The 21,319-nt window shown below is 43.7% G+C and overlaps 1 protein-coding gene across 2 annotated transcripts in view; it reads right to left on the bottom strand.

Moving 5' to 3' along the window:
• Tsks (testis specific serine kinase substrate) overlaps positions 1-20,892 on the bottom strand; it is a 37,247-nt gene extending 16,355 nt beyond the window's left edge. For both annotated transcript variants that reach the window (XM_004672226.2, XM_004672227.2), the window contains exons 1-2: positions 20,723-20,892; positions 19,993-20,215 (exon numbers count right to left, since the gene is read on the bottom strand). In XM_004672226.2, the coding sequence (XP_004672283.2) occupies positions 19,993-20,215; positions 20,723-20,892 (393 nt within the window). The remainder of the gene's footprint in view (positions 1-19,992; positions 20,216-20,722) is intronic.
• Positions 20,893-21,319: the final 427 nt, after the last annotated feature.

Below are 21,319 nucleotides of genomic sequence, written 5' to 3'. Positions count from 1 at the left end.
AGTCCTACCCTTTCTTTGGCTCTTACATGCTTTCCGTCACTTCTTCAGCATAATTTTTTTTTTTTAAAGAGGCAGACATGGTGGTACATGCCTTTAATCCCAGCACTTGGGAGGCAGACATAGGAAGACCACCATGAGTTTGAGACCAGCCCAAGACTACATAATGAATTCTAGGTCATCCTATATAGAAAGAAAGACCCTACCTCAAAACAAAAACAAACAGAAAAAAAAAAAAAAGCTGGGCATGGTGGCACATGCCTTTAATCTCAGCTCTTGGACGCCAGGGTAGGAGGATAGCTGTGAGTTCAAGGTCACCCTGACACTACATAATGAATTCCAGGTCAGCATGAGCTAAAGTGAGACACTACTTTAATAAGGAGAGAGAAAGTGCTGGTGTTGGCCTGCAAAGCCAAAGGCGCTTGGCTTTGCACAGATGCACAAGGTGGTGCACGTGTCTGGAGTTTGTTTGCAGTGGCTGGAGGACCTGGCGCATCCATTCTCTCTCTCTCTCTTTCTCCCTTTCTCTCTCTCTCTTTCAAATAAATAAATAAAATTAAAAAACTATGACAACATAACCTATCTAAAAATTGTAAATCCCACAGTAATGACCTACAATGAGACTAAATTAGATGAAATGCCAGATAATTCAAAAGAATAATTATAAGTGTGTTCAAAGGCATAAAAGAACAAACTCCTAAAAGAATCCCAAAAGGACATAAGAAAGTAGCCAAACAAGGACTGGAGAGATTGCTCAGTGGTTAAGGTACTTGCCTGCAAAGCCAAACAACCCAGGTTTGATCCCCTAGTACCCATGTAAAGGCAGCTGCACAAAGTGGCCCATGCCCCTGGAGCTCATTTGCAGTGGCTAGAGGCCCTGGGATACCCATTCTCTCTCTCACTGTCTCTCTCTCTGCTTGCAAATAAATAAAAATAAAAAACAGAAAGAAGTTAATCAAAATAAGGAAGCTCAGGGCTGGGGAGATGGCTTAGTGGTTAAGGCATTTGCCTACAAAGTCAGAAGTCCTCTGTTCGATTCCCTAGGAGCCACTAAGCCAGATGTACAAGGAAAAGCCAGCACCTGGAACTCAGTGGCTAGAGGCCCTGGCATGCCCATCTCTCTCTCTGCCTCTTTCTCTCTCTCTCTTTCAAATAAATAAATTAATTAAATGTTAAAAAAATAAAAAATAAAATTAAGGAGGTTCACACAAGATATGAGAAGGAAATGGGAAACATTGAAGAAAAACCAACTTGAAATATTGGAAATGAAAAGCATAGGAAATTTTAAAAAATATCACCAAAGGGCTAGGGCGATGAGTCAGCAGTTAAAGGTATTTGCTTGCACAGTCTGCTGCCTCTGGCTCAATTCCCAGCCACCCACTTTAAGCCACATGCAAAGAGTGGTGCAAGTGTCATTTGCAATGGTTAAGAGACCCTAGTGCGCGTGCATGCTCACACACATGCAAATAGGTAAATAACTTTACCCATTATTTACCTATTGAGAGAAAGAGAGAGAGAGACAGAGAGAAATGGACATGCCAGCAGCTGCTACTAAAAATGAACTCCAGATGCATACACCACTTTGTACATCTGGCTTCATGGGGGTACTAGGAAATCAAACCTAGGCCATCAGGCTTTGCAAGCAAGCACCTTTAACCATTGAGTCATCTCTTCAGCCCCCTTAATAACTCTGAATATTGTCGGGCATATTGCTGTGAGTTCGAGGCCACCCTGAGACTCCATAGTGAATTCCAGGTCAGCCTGGGCTAGAGTGAGACGCTACCTCGAAAAACAAACAAACAAACAAACAAACAAAAAACAATAAAACCTCTGAATATTAATGGCCTCAATTCTCGGATCACAAGACACAGACTAAACTGGGTGTGGTGACGCACGCCTTTAATAATTTAATCCCAGCACTCGGGAGGCAGTGGTAGGAAGACTGCCATGAGTTCAAGGCCACCCTGAGACTACATAGTGAATAACAGGTCAGCTTGGGTTCGAGTGAGACCTTGCCTCAAAAAAACCAAAAACATAAAATAAAATAAAAAGATAAAAAGAACCTTCCTTCTGGATAGCAAACTAAAAGATATAACCCTTAGTGAGAGGGAGGGGCCATTCTCCCCTTCCCCAAAGGCCCCGGAGAGCTGGTGAAGGCGGGGAAAGCCTAATCCTAAAACAATGGGCTCTAATTGCAAATCCCAATGCCAGAATTGGATTACACCCCCACAGTGTGCTGTTGGTTGAGGCAACGCATGAGGTCCCCAAAACAGTGCAGGCTATAAATAGCCAAATCATTTGGTTACCTGCCAGAGCTCAATGATAAGACCCTATGGCTGAAGACAGTACAGGCTGTGGACAAAGGACATTGAGAGATTAAGATGGAATTTAGAAAGAAGCCAGCTCCCTGCTGACTACCCCTTGTAGTGCAAGAAAGTGCTATGCAAGCTGCTGGGGGATAATGGTCACCAAGAGCATGAACAAGCAGGGGATCCCACAAGCTAAGAAATCAACCAGCCAGACAACATGTCCACACCCAAGCAATAGTGGCACACAGCCTATGTAGGTAATCAACAGTTCTCTGGATAAAAGACTCCATCAGTGGGAGAGAACTCCTACCTTCTGAGAACCAAGTCAGAATCCTATGGCTATGATGGTCCTAGACTCCAGAGAGAAGTACCTATTAGTCTTTGACCAAGAAGAGTGGCTACATACATCAACACATGACAGAGACTACTGGGAAGATCCAACATCCATCAATATGAAAGAAAAGATAGTCAAGTGGCTAGCATGAGATGAGCCACATCTAGCACATCTGTCAGGGCCCAGGAGACATCACAGAGGAAGTGGGAATTTAAACATTTAGACATTGAGATCACTCAAAACCCATCAAAGCAGAAATCCAGAAATTGCCAAGAGCTCAAAACTAGACATAACACATCCACCAAGGCTGAGGGAACAATGCAGGGGAGGGGACTGAAAGACTGCAAGAGCCATAGAGTGGGAAGGAGTTCCTGAGGCATTGTTCCCACTTATGGACAGAGAATGATGTATTCATAACCCCATGGTGAATACCAGTAACTCCAGGACCCTCAGTAGAATAAGGCAGGGAAGGTGAGGATATAAAACTTCCACCAGGGGAATAGGACCAATATGCGATTTCTTCATGCAGTAAGTTCATAATTTTAAAAAGACATTTCAAGCCAGCATGGTGGTGCATGTTTTTAATCCCAGCACTTGAGAGGCAGAGGTAGGAGGATCGCTGTGAGATCAAGGCTATCCTGAGACTACATAGTGAATTTCGGATGAGCTTAGGTTAGAGCGAGACCCTACTTTGAAAAATAAAACAAACAAACAAAAAAGTCACTTCATACTGATATTACTTCTATATATGCACTGACTTAGGTGCACCCAAATTTATTAAACAAATACTCGATGTGGGTTGAAGAGATTGCTCAGTGGTTAAAGGCACTTGCATGTGAAGCCTGATGACCTAGGTTCAATTCATCAGTACCCATATAAAGCCAGATGCAGCGGCTGGAGGCCCTGGCATGCCCATTATCTCTCATTCTCTCTCTCAAATAAATAAATGAAGATAAATTTTAAAGAAAAGGGGTGGTGAGATGGCTTAGTGGTTAAGGCACTTCCTTAGAAAGCCAAAGGAACCAGATTCGATTCTCCAGGACCTACATAAGCCAGATGCACAAGGTAGTACATGCATATGGAGTTCCTTTGCAGTGCTTTGAGGTCCTGGTGCGCCCATTCTCTGTGTGTGTGTGTCTCTCTCTCTCTGCTTCTTTCTCTCTCTCTCAAATAAATAAATAAATAAAAATTTTATAAAATGGACTGGGGAGATGACTTCCCAGTTAAGGCGCTTGCCTGCAAAGCCAAAGGACCTAGGTTCAATTCTCCAGGACTCACATAAGTTAGATGCACAAGGAGGCACATGCATCTGGAGTTTGCAGTGGTTGAAGGCCCTGGTGTGCCCATTCTCTATCTGCCTCTCTCAGTCTCTCTAAAAATAAATAAATAAAACATTTTTTTTTAAAAAATTGAGAAAAGAACATGAAGCTGGGTGTGATGGCACACACCTTTAAACCCAGCACTTGGGAGGCAGAGGTAGGAGGATTGCTGTCAGTTTAAAGTCAGTCTGAGACTACATAGTGAATTCCAGGTCAGCCTGGACTAGAGTGAGACCCTATCTTGAAAAACCAAAAAAAAAAAAAAAAAAAAAAAAAAAAAAGAAGAGAAAAGAAACAAATATGTAACACCTAGAAAAGACCAAATGTCCAAACTATGGGCATACAAGAACAACTTCACAGAATGACACAGAAGAAAAAAAATTTTAAAGGAAAGGGAATTTTCTTTTTTTAATATTTTATCTATCTATCTATCTATCTATCTATCTATCTATCTATCTATCTAATTTATTTGAGAGAGAGAAAGAGGCACAGAGAGACTGAATAGGCATACCAGGGCCTCCAGCAACTGCGAACGAACTCCAGATGCATGCGCCCCGTTGTGTATCTGGCTAATGTGGGTCCTGGAGAAGAGAACCAGGATCCTCTGGCTTTGCAGGCAAACACCTTACCTGCTAAGCCATCTCTCCAACCCCAGAAGAAAAAAAATTTAAGTATTTTATTTATTTGTGTGTGAGTGTGTGTGTGTGTGTGTGTGTGTGTGAGAGAGAGAGAGAGAGAGAGAGAGAGGGAGGGAATGTATGTGGGTGCACCAGGGCTTCCTGCCACTGTAAATGAACTCCAGATGCATGTGCCATTTTGTGCATCTCATCTTATGTGAGTACTGGGAAACCGAACCCAGGCCATCAGACATTGCAAGCAAGTGCCTTTACCCACTGAGCCATCTCTCCAGCCCCAGAAAATATTTTAATTAAAATTATAGTGGAAAAATTCCCAAATCTAGAGAAAGGGATGCCCATTCAGGCACAAGAGGAATACAGAATACGAGTTAGACCAGATCAGAAAATAAGTTCCCCATATTCTAATATAGTCAAAACACCAAATATGCAGAATAAAGGAAAAAGTACTGAAAACTACAAGAGCAAAACATCCCACCACATACAAAGTCAGACCCATCAGAATAATGGCGAATTTTTCAGTGGAAACACTAAAAGCCAGAAGGGCATGAAATGATGTAATCCAAGTTTGTAAAACCCCAGCTTCCAAACCAAACTACTAAACCCAGCAAAGTTATCTCTCATAATAGAAGAAGAGGGCTGGAGAGATGGTTTAGCAGTTAAGGCACTTGACTGCAAAGCCAAAGGACCCAAGTTCAATTCTCCAGGACCTACATAAGCCAGATGCACAAGGTGGTACATGCACAAGGTAGTACATGCATCTGGAGTTCATTTGCAGTACCTGGAAGTGCTGGTATGCTCATTCCCTCTATCTGCCAGGTTCTCTCCCAAATAAATAAACAAATAAAAATAAAAACATATTTAAAAAATAGAGGAGGGCTGGAGAGATGGCTTAGCAGTTAAGGCTCGTGCCTGCAAAGCCTAAGGACCCATTTTAGACTCTCCAGATCCCATGTAAGCCAGACGCACAAAGATGAGGCAAGTGCAAGGTTGCACACTCCCACTATGCAGCACAACATCTGGAGTTGGATTACAGTGGCTGAGGCCCTGACGCACCAATTCTCTCCCTCTGTTTCTTTAAAATAAAGAAAAATATTCAAGGTTATGGCTTGCAAAGCCTGCCAGCATGGGGTTGATTCCACAATACACACATAAAGCCAGATGCACAACATGGATGTGACATTCTTCTGGAGTTCATTTTCAGTGGCAAGAGGCACATTCCTTTTTTATTTTTTATTTTTCGAGGTAGGGTCTCACTGTAGCTCAGGCTGACCTGGAATTCACTATGTAGTCTCAGGGTGGCCTTCAACTCATGGTGATCCTCCTACCTCTGCCTCCCAAGTGCTAGGATTAAAGGCATGTACCACCATACCCAGTTTAAGAGGCACATTCTATTTTTTTTTAATTTTTTTTATTTTAATTTTTATTTATTTGAGAGTGACAGACAGAGAAAGAGGCAGAGAGAGAGAGAGAGAGAGAGAGAGAGAGAGAGAGAGAGAGAGAGAATGGGCCCGCCAGGGCCTCCGGCCGCTGCAAGCGAACTCCAGACATGTGCGCCTCCTTGTGCATTTGGTTAACATGGGTCCTGGGCAATGGAACCTCGAACTGGGGTCCTTAGGCTTCACAGGCAAGCGCTTAACTGCTATGCTAAGTCCTCTCCAGCCCAAGAGGCACATTCTTTATCTCTCTCACTCTCTTTCTTTCTCATACACACAGATAAATTAATTAAAATTAAATAAACTGGGGAGGCTGAAAGGATGGCTTAGCAGTTAAGGCATTTACCTGTGAAGCCAAAGGACCCTGGTTCAATTCCCCAGGACCCATGTAAGCCAGATGCACGAGGGGGCACATGCATCTGGAGTTCATTTGCAGTGGCCAGAGGCCCTGACATGCCCATTCTCTCTCTCTCTCTCTCTGACTCTCTCAAATAAATAAAACTTTAAAAAATAAATAAACAGGGCTGGCCATGTGTGGTGGTACATGCCTTTAATCCCAGCATTCAGGAGACCGAGGTAAGAGGATCGCCATGAGTTTGAGGCCACCCTGAGACAGCATAGTGATTTCCAGGTCAGCTTGAGCTAGAGTGAGACTCTACCTTGAAAAAGATAGGGCTGGAGAGACGGCTCCGCCATTAAAGGCAAGCTTGTAAACCCTGATGGTCCAGATTCAATTCCCCAGTACCCACATGAAGCCAGACACATACCTCTAGAGTTCATTTACAGTGGCAGGAGACCCTGGTGTGCCCATGCTCTCTCTCTCTGTGTATGCTTCCCTCTTTGCTTGCAAGAAGGCAGGAAGAAAGGGAGGGAGGGAGGAAGGAAGGAAGGAAAAAAGAAGAAAGGAAGGAAGGAAGGAAGGAAGGGAAAAAGGAAGGAAGGAGAAAAAGAAAGAAACATCAAACTACAAAATCATCAATATTACAGGGACTAGCATTTTCTAATAATAACTTTAATAATAATATTTTCTTTTTTTGAGGTATGGTCTCACTCTGGCTCAGGCTGCCCTGGAATGCACTATGTAGTCTCAGGGTGGCCTCGAACTCATGGCGATCCTCCTACCTCTGCCTCCCGAGTGCTGGGATTAAAGGTGTGCACCACCACAGCCGACTAATAATAATATTAGCGCACACCTTTAATCCCAGCACTCGGGAGGCAGAGGTAGAAGGAATGCTGTGAGTTCAACGCCACCGTGAGACTACGTAGTGAATTCCAGGGCAGCCAGAGCTAGAGCTAACTCAAAAATACGGGCCTGGAGAGATGGCTTAGCGGTTATGCGCTTGCCTGGGAAGCCTAAGGACCCTGGTTCGAGGCTCGATTCCCCAGGACCCACGTGAGCCAGATGCACAAGGGGGGTGCATGCGTCTGGAGTTCGTTTGCAGTGGCTGGAGGCCCTGGTGCGCCCATTCTCTCTCTCTTTCTCTGCCTCTTTCTCTCTCTGACACTCTCAAATGAGTAAATAAAAATAAAATTTAAAAAAATAAAAATAAAAATAAAATAAAATAAATACAAAAATACAAGATACAATAAATACAAACACACACACACACACACACACAAAAACTCACCAAACATAGACTAACAGCTTGGATCACACAACAGGATTCATCCTTTTGCTGTCTTCAATAAACTCACCTCACTGTCATAGACAGACTACTTAGAATGAAAGGATGGAAAAAGATATTACAAGCAAAGGAATTAGGAAACAAGCAGGTACAACTAGTCTAATATCTGACAAAATAGACTTAAAACCAGAATTAAGCAGAAGTCTCAAAGCAGGTCACTTCATACTAGTCAAAGGAACACTTCACCAAGAGGACATTGCAATTCTAAACATATACACACCAAACACAGGTGCACCTAAATTTCTTAAACAAAATCTAGGGCTGGAGAGATTGCCTAGCGATGAAGGTGCTTGCCTGCAAAGCCTAAGGACCGATGTTTGACTCTCCAGATCCCACATAAACCAGATGCAGAAAGGTGAGGCAAACACAAGGTCGCACATGCCCACTAGGTGGCGTAAGCGTCTGGTGCTCAATTGATGAGCCTGGAAGCCCTGACATGCCAATGCTCTCTCTCTCTCATTAAAAAAAAAACAAAACAAACAAACAAAAAAAAAAAACCCAACTCTTCAAAAAGGAAAAAAAATCTACTACACAATAATAGTGGGTGACTTCAATACCCCATTTTTACCAACAGGTCATTAAGAAGAAGAGAAACAGAGAAACAAGGAAGTTATTCAACACTATAGACCAAATGGACCTAGGAGACATTTACAGTACATTTATCCAAATATTCCAGAATACATTCTTCTCACCAGCCCACTGAATTTTTTCTAAAATAGATCACATATTAGGATACAATGCCAATTCTAAACAAGTTAGGAACATTGAAATAACTCCTTGTGTTTTGTATGAGTACCACAATGCAGTAAAGTTAGAAAGTAACAAGACAATCTACAGGGAAAAAAAAAAAAAAAAAAAAAACAACTCCTGAAGATTGAACAAGACACTAATATATATATATGTTGGTTTTTGGAGGTATGGTCTTGCTCTAGCCCAGGAATTCACTATGCAATCTCAGGCTGGCTTTAAACTCACAGCGAACCTCCTACCTCTGCCTGGGATTAAAAGCATGTGCCACCATGCCTGGCTAAGCATATTTTTTGAACATGAACGACTTGTTGAAGAAACCAACAAGAAGACTAGGGAGATGGTTCACTGGTTAACTTGCTTGCAAAGCCTACCATCCTGGGTTTGATTCTCCAGTACCCATGTAAAACCAGATGCACAAAGTGGCCCATGTGTGTGGAGTTTGTTTGCAGGTGCAAGAGGCCCTGGCTTGCCCATACACACATAATCTGTCTCTCATTCAACAATAAAAAAAAATTTTTTTCTTTTTGGTTTTTCGAGGTAGGGTCTCTCTAGCTCAGGCTGATCTGGAATTTAATATGTAGTCTCAGGGTGGCCTCTAATTCATGGCAATCCTCCTACCTCTGCCTCCAGAGTGTTGGGATTAAAGGTGTGTGCCATGGGGTTGGAGAGACAGTTTAGCGGTTAAGCACTTGCCTGTGGAGCCTAAGGACTCTGGTTCGAGGCTCGATACCCCAGGACCCACGTTAGATGCACAAGGGGGCACAGGCATCTGGAGTTCCTTTGCAGTGGCTGGAGGCCCTGGCATACCCATTCTCTCTCTTTCTGCCTCTTTCTCTCTCTGTCACTCTCAAATAAATAAATAAAAACAAACAAACAAACAAAAAAGGTGTGTGCCACGACGCCAAGCAACAGTATAAATTTAAAACAAGAAAATCAGGGCTGGAGAAATGGCTTAGTGGTTGAGGTGCTTACTTGCTAAGCCTAAGGACCCGGGTTCTATTCCTTGGTACCCATGTAAACCAGATGCACAAAGTGGTGCGTGCTTCTGGAGTTGGTTTGCAGTGGCTGGAAGTTCTAGCATGCCCATTCTCTATCTGCCTCTTTCTCTTTCTCCCTCTCCTTTCTCTTTCAAATAAATAAAACACTTTTTAAAAAAGGAAATCAAACAATTCTTACAACTGAATAAAAATAAGGGGGTGGGAGAGATGACTCAGTGGTTAAGATGCTGGCTTGAAAAGCCTAATGGCTCATGTTTGATTCTCCAGTACCCACTAAAGCCAGATGCATAAAGTTGCACATGCATCTGGACTTTGTTTGCAATGGCTGCAGCGTCTGGCACACCATTCTCATTCTCATTCTCTCTCTGTGCAAATAAATAATTAAAAATATTTAGCTAGGCATGGTGGTGCACACCTTTAATCCCAGCACTTGGGAGGCAGAGGTAGGAGGAGCATTATGAGTTTGAGGCCACCCTGAGACAACATAGTGAATTCCAGGTCTGCCTGGACTTGAGCAAGACTCTAAATCAAAAAAAAAAAAAAAAAAAAAGAAAGAAAGAAAGAAATGTTTAGAGATTTAAAAGGAGATATTGAGCTGGAGAGATGGCTTAGTAGTTAAGGTGTTTGCCTGCAAAGCCAAAGGATCCCAGTTTGATTCTCCAGGACCCACGTAAGCCAGATACACAAGCGGACACATGCATCTGGAGTTAGTTTGCAGTGGCTGGAGGCCCTGGTGTGCCCATTCTCTCTCCCTCTTTCTCTCTCTGCCTCTTTCTCTCCCTCAAATACATAAATATTTTTTTATAAAAACGGAGGGCTGGAGGGATGGCTTAGAGGTTAAGGCATTTGCCTGCAAAGCGAAAGGACCCAGGTTCGATTTCCAGGACCCACGTTAGCCAGATGCACAAGGGGGCACACGAGAGTTTGTTAGCAGTGGCTGGAGGCCCTGGTACACCCATTCTTTCCCTCTCTCTTTCTCTCTCTCTCTTCCCTTCTTTCTCTGATAAATAAATAAAAATTTAAAACATTTTTAAAAGGAGATATCATAACAGCTACCAGTGAAATCAAGGGGATCATTAAGACAGATTTCAAAAAACTGCATTCTGGGGCTGAAGGGATGGCTTAGCAGTTAAGGTACTTGCCTGCAATGCCTAATGACCTGGGTTCAATTCTCCAGTGTCCACATAAAGCGGATGCATGTGGAGTTTGCAGTGGCTGGAGGCCCTGGTGTGCCCATTCTCTCTCTCTTTCTGCTTTCAAATAAATAAATAAATAAATAAAGTATTATTTTTAAAACCTGTATTGTGGGCTGGAGAGATGGATTAGTGGTTAAAGCGTTTGCCTGCAAAGCCTAAGGAGCCAGGATATATTCCCCAGGACTCACATAAGCCAGATGCACCAGGTGGCACACGCATTGGGAGTTCAGAGGCTGGAGGCCCTGGTGGACCCATTCCTTCTCTCTGTCTGCCTCTCTCTCTCTCTCAAATAAATAACATAAAAATAAAAAAAACCTGGGGATTGGAGAGATGGCTTAGTGTTTAAGGTGCTTGCCTGCAAAGCTTAAGGACCCAGGTTTGACTCCTTAGAACCCACTTATGCCAGACATACAAGGTGATGCATACACACAAGGGGCCACACATGTCTGGAGTTCAATTGCAGTGGCTTAAAGCCCTAGCACACCTATTCTCTCTCTTTCATAAAAATAAAATAAAATAAAATAAAATAAAAAACCTGGGCTGGAGAGATGACTTAGCAGTTAAGGCACTTGCATGCAAAGCCAAAAGACTTCAGTTCGATTCCCCAGTACCCACGTAAGCCAGATGCAGAAGGTGACACATGCATCCAGAGTTCATTTGCAGTAGCTGGAAGCCCTGGTGTGCCCATTCTCTCCCTCTCTCAGTCTGCTCTTTTCCTCTTTTCCCTGTGTGGTACCACGCTTGGCTAAATACATTTATTTATTTATTTATTTGCAACCCGAGTCTCTCTCTCAAATAAATAAATAAAAATATTTTAACAATTAAAAAATAAGGCTGGAGAAATGGCTTAGTGGTTAAGATGCTTGCCTCCAAAACCTAAGGACCCAAGTTTGATTCTCCAGGTCCCACGTAAGCCAGATGCACATGGTGGCGCATGCATCTGGAGTTCATTTGCAGTGGCTAGAAGCCCTGGTATTCCCATTCTCAATCTCTCTCTCTCCTTCCTCTTTCTGTCTCTAATAAATAAATAAATAAAAATAAAATAATTTTAAAACCCTGTATTCCATCAAACAGGAAAATTTAGAAAAAAAAAAAGATGAATTTCTTTTAAAAAAAATTTTAGGAGCCGGGCATAGTGGCGCATGCCTTTAATCCCAGCACTCAGGAGGCAGAGGTAGGAGGATCACAGTGAGTTCGAGGGCCCCTGAGAATACAGAGTGAATTCCAGGTCAGCCTGGGCTAGAGTGAGGCCTTACCTCAAAACCAAAGGACTAAGGTTTGATTCCCTAGGACCAAAGTAAGCCAGATGCACAAGGTGGCACATGCATCTGGAGTTCATTTACAGTGGCTAGACACCCTGGCATGCCCATTCTTTCTTTCATCTCTCTCAAATAAGTAAATAAATAATGTTTTCAAAATATTTTATTTATTTGAGAGAGAGAGAGACTCAGGTTGCAAATAAATAAATAAATAAATGTATTTAGCCAAGCGTGGTACCACACACCTTTTTTTTTTAATGAGTTCTGAGTGTCTTTTTTTTAATTTTTAAATTTTTTATTAGCATTTTCCATGATTATAAAAAATTAAAATTAAAAAATCCCATGGTAATTCCCTCCTTCCCCACCCCCCACACTTTCCCCTATGAAATTCCATTCTCCATCATATTACCTCCCCATCACAATCATTGTACTTACATATATACAATATCAACCTATTAAGTACCCTTCTCCCTTCCTTTCTCTTCCCTTTATGTCTCCTTTTTAACTTACTGACCTCTGCTACTAAGTATTTTCATTCTCATGCAGAAGCCCAGTCATCTGTAGCTAGTATCCACATATGAGAGAGAACATGTGGCGCTTGGCTTTCTGGGCCTGGGTTACCTCACTTAGTATAATCCTTTCCAGGTCCATCCATTTTTCTGCAAATTTCATAACTTCATTTTTCTTTACCGCTGAGTAGAACTCCATTGTATAAATGTGCCACATCTTCATTATCCACTCATCAGTTGAGCGACATCTAGGCTGGTTCCATTTCCCAGCTATTATAAATTGAGCAGCAATAAACATGGTTGAGCACGTATTTCTAGGGAAATGAGATGAGTCCTTTGGATATATGCCTAGGAGTGCTATAGCTGGGTCATATGGTAGATCAATCTTTAGCTGTTTTAGGACCTCCACACTGATTTCCACAATGGCTGGATCAGATTGCATTCCCACCAGCAGTGTAGAAAGGTTCCTCTTTTTCCACATCCCCGCCAACATTTATGATCATTTGTTTTCATGATGGTGGCCAATCTGACAGGAGTGAGATGGAATCTCAATGTAGTTTTAATCTGCATTTCCCTGATGGCTAGTGACATGGAACATTTTTTTAGATGCTTATATGCCATTCGTATTTCTTCCTTTGAGAATGCTCTATTTAGCTCCATGGCCCATTTTTTGATTGGCTTGTTTGATTCCTTATTATTTAACTTTTTGAGTTCTTTGTATATCCTAGATATTAATCCTCTATCAGATATATAGCTGGCGAAGATTTTTTTCCCATTCTGTAGGTTGTCTCTTTGCTTTTTTCACTGTGTCCTTTGCAGAGCAAAATCTTTGTAATTTCATGAGGTCCCAGTGATTAATCTGTGGTTTTATTGCCTGAGCAATTGGGGTTGTATTCAGAAAGTCTTTGCCAAGACCAACATGTTGAAGGGTTTCCCCTACTTTTTCCTCTAGCAGTTTCAGAGTTTCAGGTCTGATGTTAAGGTCTTTAATCCATTTGGACTTAATTCTTGTGCATGGAGAGAGAGAAGAATCTATTTTCATCCTTCTACAGACATATATCCAGTTTTCCCAACACCATTTGCTGAAGAGGCTGTCTTTTCTCCAATGAGTATTTTGGGCATTTTTATCGAATATCAAGTGGCTATAGCTACTTGGGCTTACATCTGGGTCCTCTATTCTGTTCCACTGATCTACATGTCTGTTTTTGTGCCAGTACCACGCTGTTTTTGTTACTATGGCTCTGTAGTATAGGTTAAAATCAGGTATGGTGATACCACCAGCCTTATTTTTGTTGCTCAGTATTATTTTAGATATTCGAGGTTTTTTTGTGATTCCAAATGAATTTTTGGATTGTTTTTTATATTTCCATGAAGAATGCTTTTCGAATTTTGATAGGGATTGCATTAAATGTGTAGATTGCTTTTGGTAAGATTGCCATTTTCACAATATTAATTCTTCCAATCCAGGAACAGGGGATGTTTTTCCACTTTCTAGTGTCTCCTGCAATTTCTCGCTTGAGTGTTTTAAAGTTCTCATTGTAGAGATTCTTTACTTCCTTGGTTAGGCTTATTCCAAGGTACTTTATTTATTTATTTATTTTTTTGATGCAATTGTGAATGGGAGTGATTCTCTGATTTCATCCTCTGTGTGTTTGTTGTTAGCATATATGAAGGCTAATGATTTCTGTGTATTTATTTTGTATCCTGCTACATGGCTGTAGGTTTTGATTAGCTCTAACAGTTTGCTAGTAGAGTTTTTAGGGTCCTTTATGTATAGAATCATGTCATCTGCAAATAATGATAACTTGATCTCTTCCTTTCCAATTTGTATCCCTTTTATGTGCGTCTCTTGCCTTATTGCTATGGCTAAGACTTCTAGAACTACATTAAATAAATGTGGGGACAGTGGACACCCTTGTCTTGTTCCTGATTTTAGTGGAAAAGCTTCCAGTTTTTCCCCGTTTAGTAATATGTTGGCTGTAGGCTTGTCATAAATAGCTTTTATTATATTGAGATATGTTCCTTCTATTCCCAGTCTCTGTAGGACTTTTATCATGAAGGGATGTTGGATTTTGTCAAATGCTTTCTCTGTGTCCAATGAGATGATCATGTGATTTTTGTCCTTCAACCCGTTTATATAATGTATTACATTTATAGATTTGCATATATTGAACCATCCCTGCATCTCTGGGATAAAGCCTACTTGGTCAGGGTGAATGATCTTTTTGATATACTCTAGTATTCTGTTTGCCAATATTTTATTGAGAATTTTTGCATCTATGTTCATGAGGGAGATTGGTCTGTAATTTTCTTTTTTTGTTCTATCTTTGCCTGGTTCTGTATCAGGGTGATGCTGGCCTCATAGAAGGAGTTTGGTAGAATTCCTTCTTTTTCTATTTCCTGGAAAAGCTTAAGAAGCAATGGTGTTAGCTCTTCCTTAAAGGTCTGGTAAAATTCAGCAGTGAATCCATCTGGGCCTGGGCTTTTTATAGTTGGGAGATTATTGATAACTGTTCGGATCTCCATGTTTGTTATAGGTCTATTTAAGTGATTAATCTCATTTTGATTTAATTTAGGTAGATCATATAAATCAAGGAAATCATCCATTTCTTTCAGATTTTCATAATTTGGGTACCACACACCTTTAATCTCAGCACTTGGGAGCCAGAGGTATACATTTGGCTTTATGTGGGTACTGGAGAATTGAATCTGGGTCCTTTTGCTTTGTCAGTAAGTGCCTTAATCCCTAAGCCATCTCTCCAGCCCTGAATTTCTTTTTCTTTTTGGTTTTTCGAGGTAGGGTCTCACTCTAGCCCAGGCTGACCTGGAATTCACTATGGAGTCTCAGGGTGGCCTCGAACTCATGGCAATCCTCCTACCTCTGCCTCCCGAGTGCTGGGATTAAAGGCATGCACCACCACACCCGGCTTCTGAATTTCTTGATACATGTGATCTACCAAAGTTAAATAGAGATGAGATAAATTTGTAACAAGTAACAAAATTGAAGCAATAAGTAAAACTCTCCCAAAAGTCCAGGCCAAGATGGGCTCACTGAAGAATTCTATCAGAGCTTTATAGAAGATCTAAAAGCATTGCTCAAGGTATTTTATAAAATTGAAGAGGAGGTAATGCTTCCTAACTAGTTCTTTGAAGTCAGCATTATACTAATAGCAAAAACAGATAGACACACACACACACACAAACTATAGACCAATATCCCTGATGTCATTACCCTACATTGGTATAGACCAATATCCTTGATGTAGTTAGTATACATTGCTGGGACATCCAACATAAAGCAGCTGATGGGAGGCAAGAGTTTATTTTGGTCAGATGTTCCTATAAACTCATGTTCCAAGTGCTTGGTGCCCAGCTGGTGGCAATTTGGGAGGTGAAGCCTTTAGGAGGAGGTGTATTGTTGGGAACAGGCTTATGGGTATTATAGCTCGCTCCCCCTTGACACAGCCTGACTCAGTTTCTGGCTGCTGTTGTCCACCTGCTGTGGCAGAGGTGATGTCCACTCTCTGCTCAGGCCATGCTTTCTCTGCCATCATGGTGCTTTTCCTCAAGATTGTCAGCCAAAGGGAAAACTTTCCTTAGCCAGGCATGGTGGCGCACAACTTTAATCCCAGTACTTGGGAGGCAAAGGTAGTAGGATTGCTGTGAGTTCAAGGCCACCCTGAGACTACGTAGTGAACTCCAGGTCAGCCTGGGCTAGAGTCAAACCCTACCTCAAAAAACAAAACAAAATGAAATTCGTACTCTGGAGGATGTGATTCAGTAGAAAACAATAACAAAACAAAACAAAAAACAACTTTCCTCCCATCAGCTGCTTTTGGTCCAGCGTTGTTCTCAAGAATGTGAAGATAATGACAACAGAAAGTTGATATTAGAGGAGCGGAGTTGTGAGGGTGAGGCTAGCCTGAGCTACACAGGGAGACTGTTTCTCAAAAAAAAAAAAAAAATTCACTCCAGGATGGAGAATGGCTTAGTGGTTAAAGCACATGCCTATGAAACCCAAGGACCCAGGTTCAATTCTCCAGGTCCCACGTAGACCAGATGCACATGGTGACACATCTGTCTGGAGTTCGTTTACAGTGGCTAGAACCCCTGGCACGCTCATTCTCACTCTCTCTCTCTCTCCCTCCCTCCCTGTCTCAAATAAATTTTTAAAAAATTCTTTAAAAAAAATTCACTCCAAGGAGCTCAGTAGCCCTAGTTACATAATAAGAGGAATGAATCAATGAATTTGAACATAGTTTTCCAAGATCATCTAATCTGAAGAACATAAAGAAAGAAGAATGAAAATAAATGGGCTAAGGAAATGGCTCAGTGGTTTAAAGTGTTTGCTTGCAAAGCTTGCTGGCCTAGCTTAAATTACCAGTGTAGAGCTAGATGCACAAAGTGGCACATGTGCCTGACACTGCCTACACAAGACCATCATAATAGGAAGAAAAGATCATGACATCAAAATAAAAGAGAGACTGATTGAGAGGGGGAGGGGATAGGATGGAGAGTGGAATTTCAAAGGAGAAAGTGGGGGGGGGGAAGGAATTACCATGGGAGGGATATTGTTTACAATTTTGGAAGTTGTCAATAAAAATTAAAAAACAAACAAAACGTGGCACATGTATCTGGAGTTCCTTTGCAGCAGCAAGAAACCCTGTTTGTAAGAATCTCTCTCTTGCAAACAAATAAAAATATTTTTATTTTGTTTTTGAGGTAGGATCTCACTCTAGCTCAGGCTGACCTGGAATTCTCTATGTAGTCTCAGGGTGGCCTTGAACTCACAGCAATCCTCCTACCTCTGCCTCCTGAGTGCTGGGATTAAAGGTGTGCACCATCACGCCTGTCTAAAAATATTTTTAAATGAAGAAAAATGAACAGAGTGCCAGAGACCTATGGATCAGAGGGTTAGAAGAGAGGAGAAAAGAGGTAAGAAAAAAAATTGCAGAGCTGGAGAAATGGCTTAGTGGTTAAGGTGCTTGCCTGAAAAGCCTAGGGAATCAGGTTCAATTCCCAATATCAACATAAGCCAGATGCACAGGGTGGTGCATGCATTTGCAGTTCATTTGTAGTGGCTGGAGGCCCTGGTGTGTCTATTATCTCTCTCAAATAAATAAATAAAATATTTTTTAAGAGAAAGAATGGCAGACACTTCCCCAATTAATTGGTACTTCCAAGAAGCCCAATTAACTCTAAATGATGTAAACCAACAGAGAGCAACACCTAGGACTGTCATAACCAGAGAGCTGGAAAATGGACATAAAAAGCAGGCCTCCAAGCCAGGCATGGTGGCGCACACCTTTAATCCCAGCACTCGAGGCAGAGGTAGAAGGATCAGCATGAGTCTGAAGCCACCTGAGACTACATAGTGAATTCCAGGTCAGCCTGGTCTAGAGCGAGACCCTACCTCCAAAAACAAACAAACAAACAAAAAAACAAACCTAAGAACACAGCACTCAGAAAGGCAGAGGTTCCCATGAGTTCAAGGCCACCCTGTGACTACAGAATGAATTCCAGATCAGCCTGAGCTAGAGCGAGACCCTGCCTCAAAAAACCAAAAGAAAAGGAAAAAAAGAGAGAGAGAGAGAGAGCGCAATAGACAGTTTACATCTGGTTCCCTCTCTTTCTCCCTGTCAGAGACTATAAATCAGCCAGGACTTCCATCATTTTCTGGGACTCTCTGAGTTTCTCTCTCTTCTATCTATCTCTGTCCCCTTCTCTCTGTGTCCCTATCCCCATTTCTCAGAGTTTCTGTCTCTCAAGTCTCTTCTTCTCTTCCTTCCTCCCCCTTTTCAGTATCTGTCCCTTTCTCTCTTCTCTGTCTCTCTCTCTCTGGATCTCTGTCCCCCTTTCTCCTAGTCTCCACCCCTCCTTCTCCTCTCTCCCGCTCTCCCTCTCTGCAGCTCACCGGCTGTGGGCTAACATCTGCTCTTGTCCTGCCCCACCCCCAACACTGCCCTGCGTGGCTGACGCACTGCTTCCATTCTGGGAAGGAAGCTGCAGCCTGGTAAAAACGCACAGCCCACTGGGAGCTCACATAGCCTTGATCTCTGAGGCCTTGATCCCTGTCATCCAGGGTTTTCTAGGCATCATCAGTCCCTGGGGGACATGAATCAGAAATAACTCTGAGGAGAGGCAGAAGGAAGGTGTTTCATGAGAGCCTCTGGATGGGTGACAGATTGAAGGACTGCACTGACGTGGGCACAGGAGGGGGCCCTGTAACCACTTCCTCTGCAGCCCTGGCCAGCCTCTCCTCTGGCCTCCTAGCCCCTTCTCCTCCCTTCTCATCCAGCATCCAGTACTACAGGAGAGTCAAGGAAGGAGAAGACTTTTGCTTTGTTATCAAACCCAGCAGCCTTCTTCACCCTGACCCTGCTTCTTACAAGCTCGCCAACCTTGACCTTGGAGATTCCTACACGCCTCCACAACTCAGTTATTTCTGTTCACATCTTTAAACTGGGTCATTACGACAGCTTCTTTCGAAGTTCTAAAACAGGAAAATGAAATCACTGCCCAGATATAACTCAGTCCTTAGCACACAGTAGGACCTTAGGATATGGGAATACATTTAGCCTACCAAGTGGCCCTTTCTATCCCCCTGAATCCACTATGACCCTTAGGGAGAACACCATGGGTTTTTTTTTTTGGGGGGGGGAACAGAAATATTATTTATTTATTTATTTATTTATTTATTTTGGAATAGGGTCTCAATGTAGCCCAGTCTGACCTGGAATTCACTATGTAGCCTCAGGGTGGCCTCAAAGTCACAGTGATCCTCCTACCTCTGCCTCCCGAGTGCTGAGATTAAAGGTATGTGCCACCATACCCAGCTTATTTATGAGAAAGAGGCAGATCGCAGAGAGAGAGAGAGAATGGGTGCACCAGGGCCTCTAGCTGCTGATCTTTGAGGACCAAACAAGGAGCAAACAAATTCCAGATGCATGTGCCACCTTGTGCATCTGCCTTTAAATGAGTACTGGGGACTCAAACCTGGGTCCTTAGGCTTTGTAGGCAAGTGCCTTAACCACTGAGCCATATCTCCAGTCCCCTTATTTCATTCTAAGAATTGTTTGTTTGATTTCCTTTTAAAGAAATTATGTAGTTGAAGCCGGGCGTGGTGGCGCACGCCTTTTATCCCAGCACTTGGGAGGCAGAGGTAGGAGGATCGCCGTGAGTTCAAGGCCAACCTGAGACTCCATAGTGAATTCCAGGTCAGCCTGGGCTAGAGTGAGACCCTACCTCGAAAAACCAAAAAATAACAATAAAAAAAAAATAAATTATGTAGTTGAATGAGAGACACAGATTTTTGATTTTTTTTTTTTTTCCAGCCAAACTGGGGATGGAACCAAAGGCCCGGAACCACCCACTGGCCCAGAAAGTGCCATGCCACTTAGCTACACTCCCAGCCCCAGGAAACTTTTCCAGACACCCCCTAGCAGCGTGGTCCTTTGGGGCCTCGGCATCTAGAACTTTCTCACTCAAAGCTGCCCCCTCCCTAGCATCATCAGCCTGCCTACCTGACAAGGCCCTAGTCTTCCTTCCCCGTGGGAACAGCTCACGAGAATTTCTGTGATGTCTGGGTCCTCTGGAGCCCAGGCCGGGGTTGGTGAGGCGGGAGGCCCGGGCAGCGCCAGTGGGCCACTGTCCTCCGTGGTGGAGTCTGTGCTTGAGGAGTCGGGCTCCATGGCAGCCAGGTTAAGTAAGGACACGTTGGTGCAGGCTGACGACCGCTTGAGGTTGAGGCACCAGTGCATGGGCTCATGGGACATCGGGGGCTCAACCCTGTGGGAAGGAAGGACCAGCGGAGAGCAGGCAGGTGAGGGTGGAACCCCCGAGGCTTCAGCCTTGCTTCTGCTACGTGGGTGCTGCACCCCCTACCTCCACCTCCCTGCTTGCCCTTTCCTGCTGCCTCCTTTCCCCCTTCCCCAGCCTCCACTGCCTGCCCTCTTCTGGCTTACACCCTGCTTTCTTCCCCCTCCTCCGTCCTCTCTGCATGCTCGCCTCTCCTCAGCCCTGCCGCCTGCCTTCTTTGGTCCTCACCGCCTGCTTTCTTTTCTCTTTCCAGCCCCTGCCACCCGCCTTCGCTCTTCCCTTCCCACCACCTGCCTTCTCCCTGGTCCTGACCCCGGGCTCCCTTCTCTTTCCCCGGCTCGCACGGCCTGCTCTCTCCCCGCTCCGCAGGCCCCCATGGCTCGCTGTCTTCACTCCTCTCCACCCAACGGCACCCCTGCTGGAATTCCTGCTCTGCTCCAGGCAACGCTGAGCACTGGGCCCTGCGGGCAGACCCACCCGTGGAACGACACGGTCTTCTTTTTCTTCGTGATTCCCTTGGCAGGGCTGGTTACCCCCCCAGGAGCCTCCGGGACCAGCTGGGCACGGCTCTCGACCCCTGCAGGCGGGTCCCCCGCCTCGTGGATCTCCTTGGACTGCCAGATAGTCTCCACGACCACGCTTGCCATGGCGTGGGGGACCTGCTCCCAGGGGGAGACTCACCATTTACTCTGGCTTCCAGTGCTCAGAGTCTCCTGACCTCTGGCCTATGTCACAAAGGACTCAACCAGTGGACCCAGTGAGGTGCATGGGGGAGGCTAGGGCACTCCCCCACAGACCACAGTGGACTGTTCCTGCCCAGGATTAAAGTTCTGCGAATGGATGGCCTGGTTCCAGTTCACGGTGGGCCTCTGGTTCCTCTTCCTGGGCTGACCCTGGAGTCACCCAGCCCTCAGTCCCTCTTTTTGCTTCATGAAGCGCATGGTCTTGGTGCCTGGGATTTCTATGACACACAGATAGGCTCAATCCCAGGCCTGCCCTAGGGGACCTCATATTCCATGGAAGCCTAGGAGGGGAGGTGGCAGAGATGTGAGTTGGAAGTGGTACAAAGCAAGT

This window comes from Jaculus jaculus, chromosome 14 (genome assembly GCF_020740685.1).
Source record: "Jaculus jaculus isolate mJacJac1 chromosome 14, mJacJac1.mat.Y.cur, whole genome shotgun sequence".
In the NCBI taxonomy this organism is placed as follows: domain Eukaryota; kingdom Metazoa; phylum Chordata; class Mammalia; order Rodentia; family Dipodidae; genus Jaculus; species Jaculus jaculus.
Note: the sequence above shows the minus strand (reverse complement) of the source record. Positions and strands in the feature narration are given on the sequence as shown.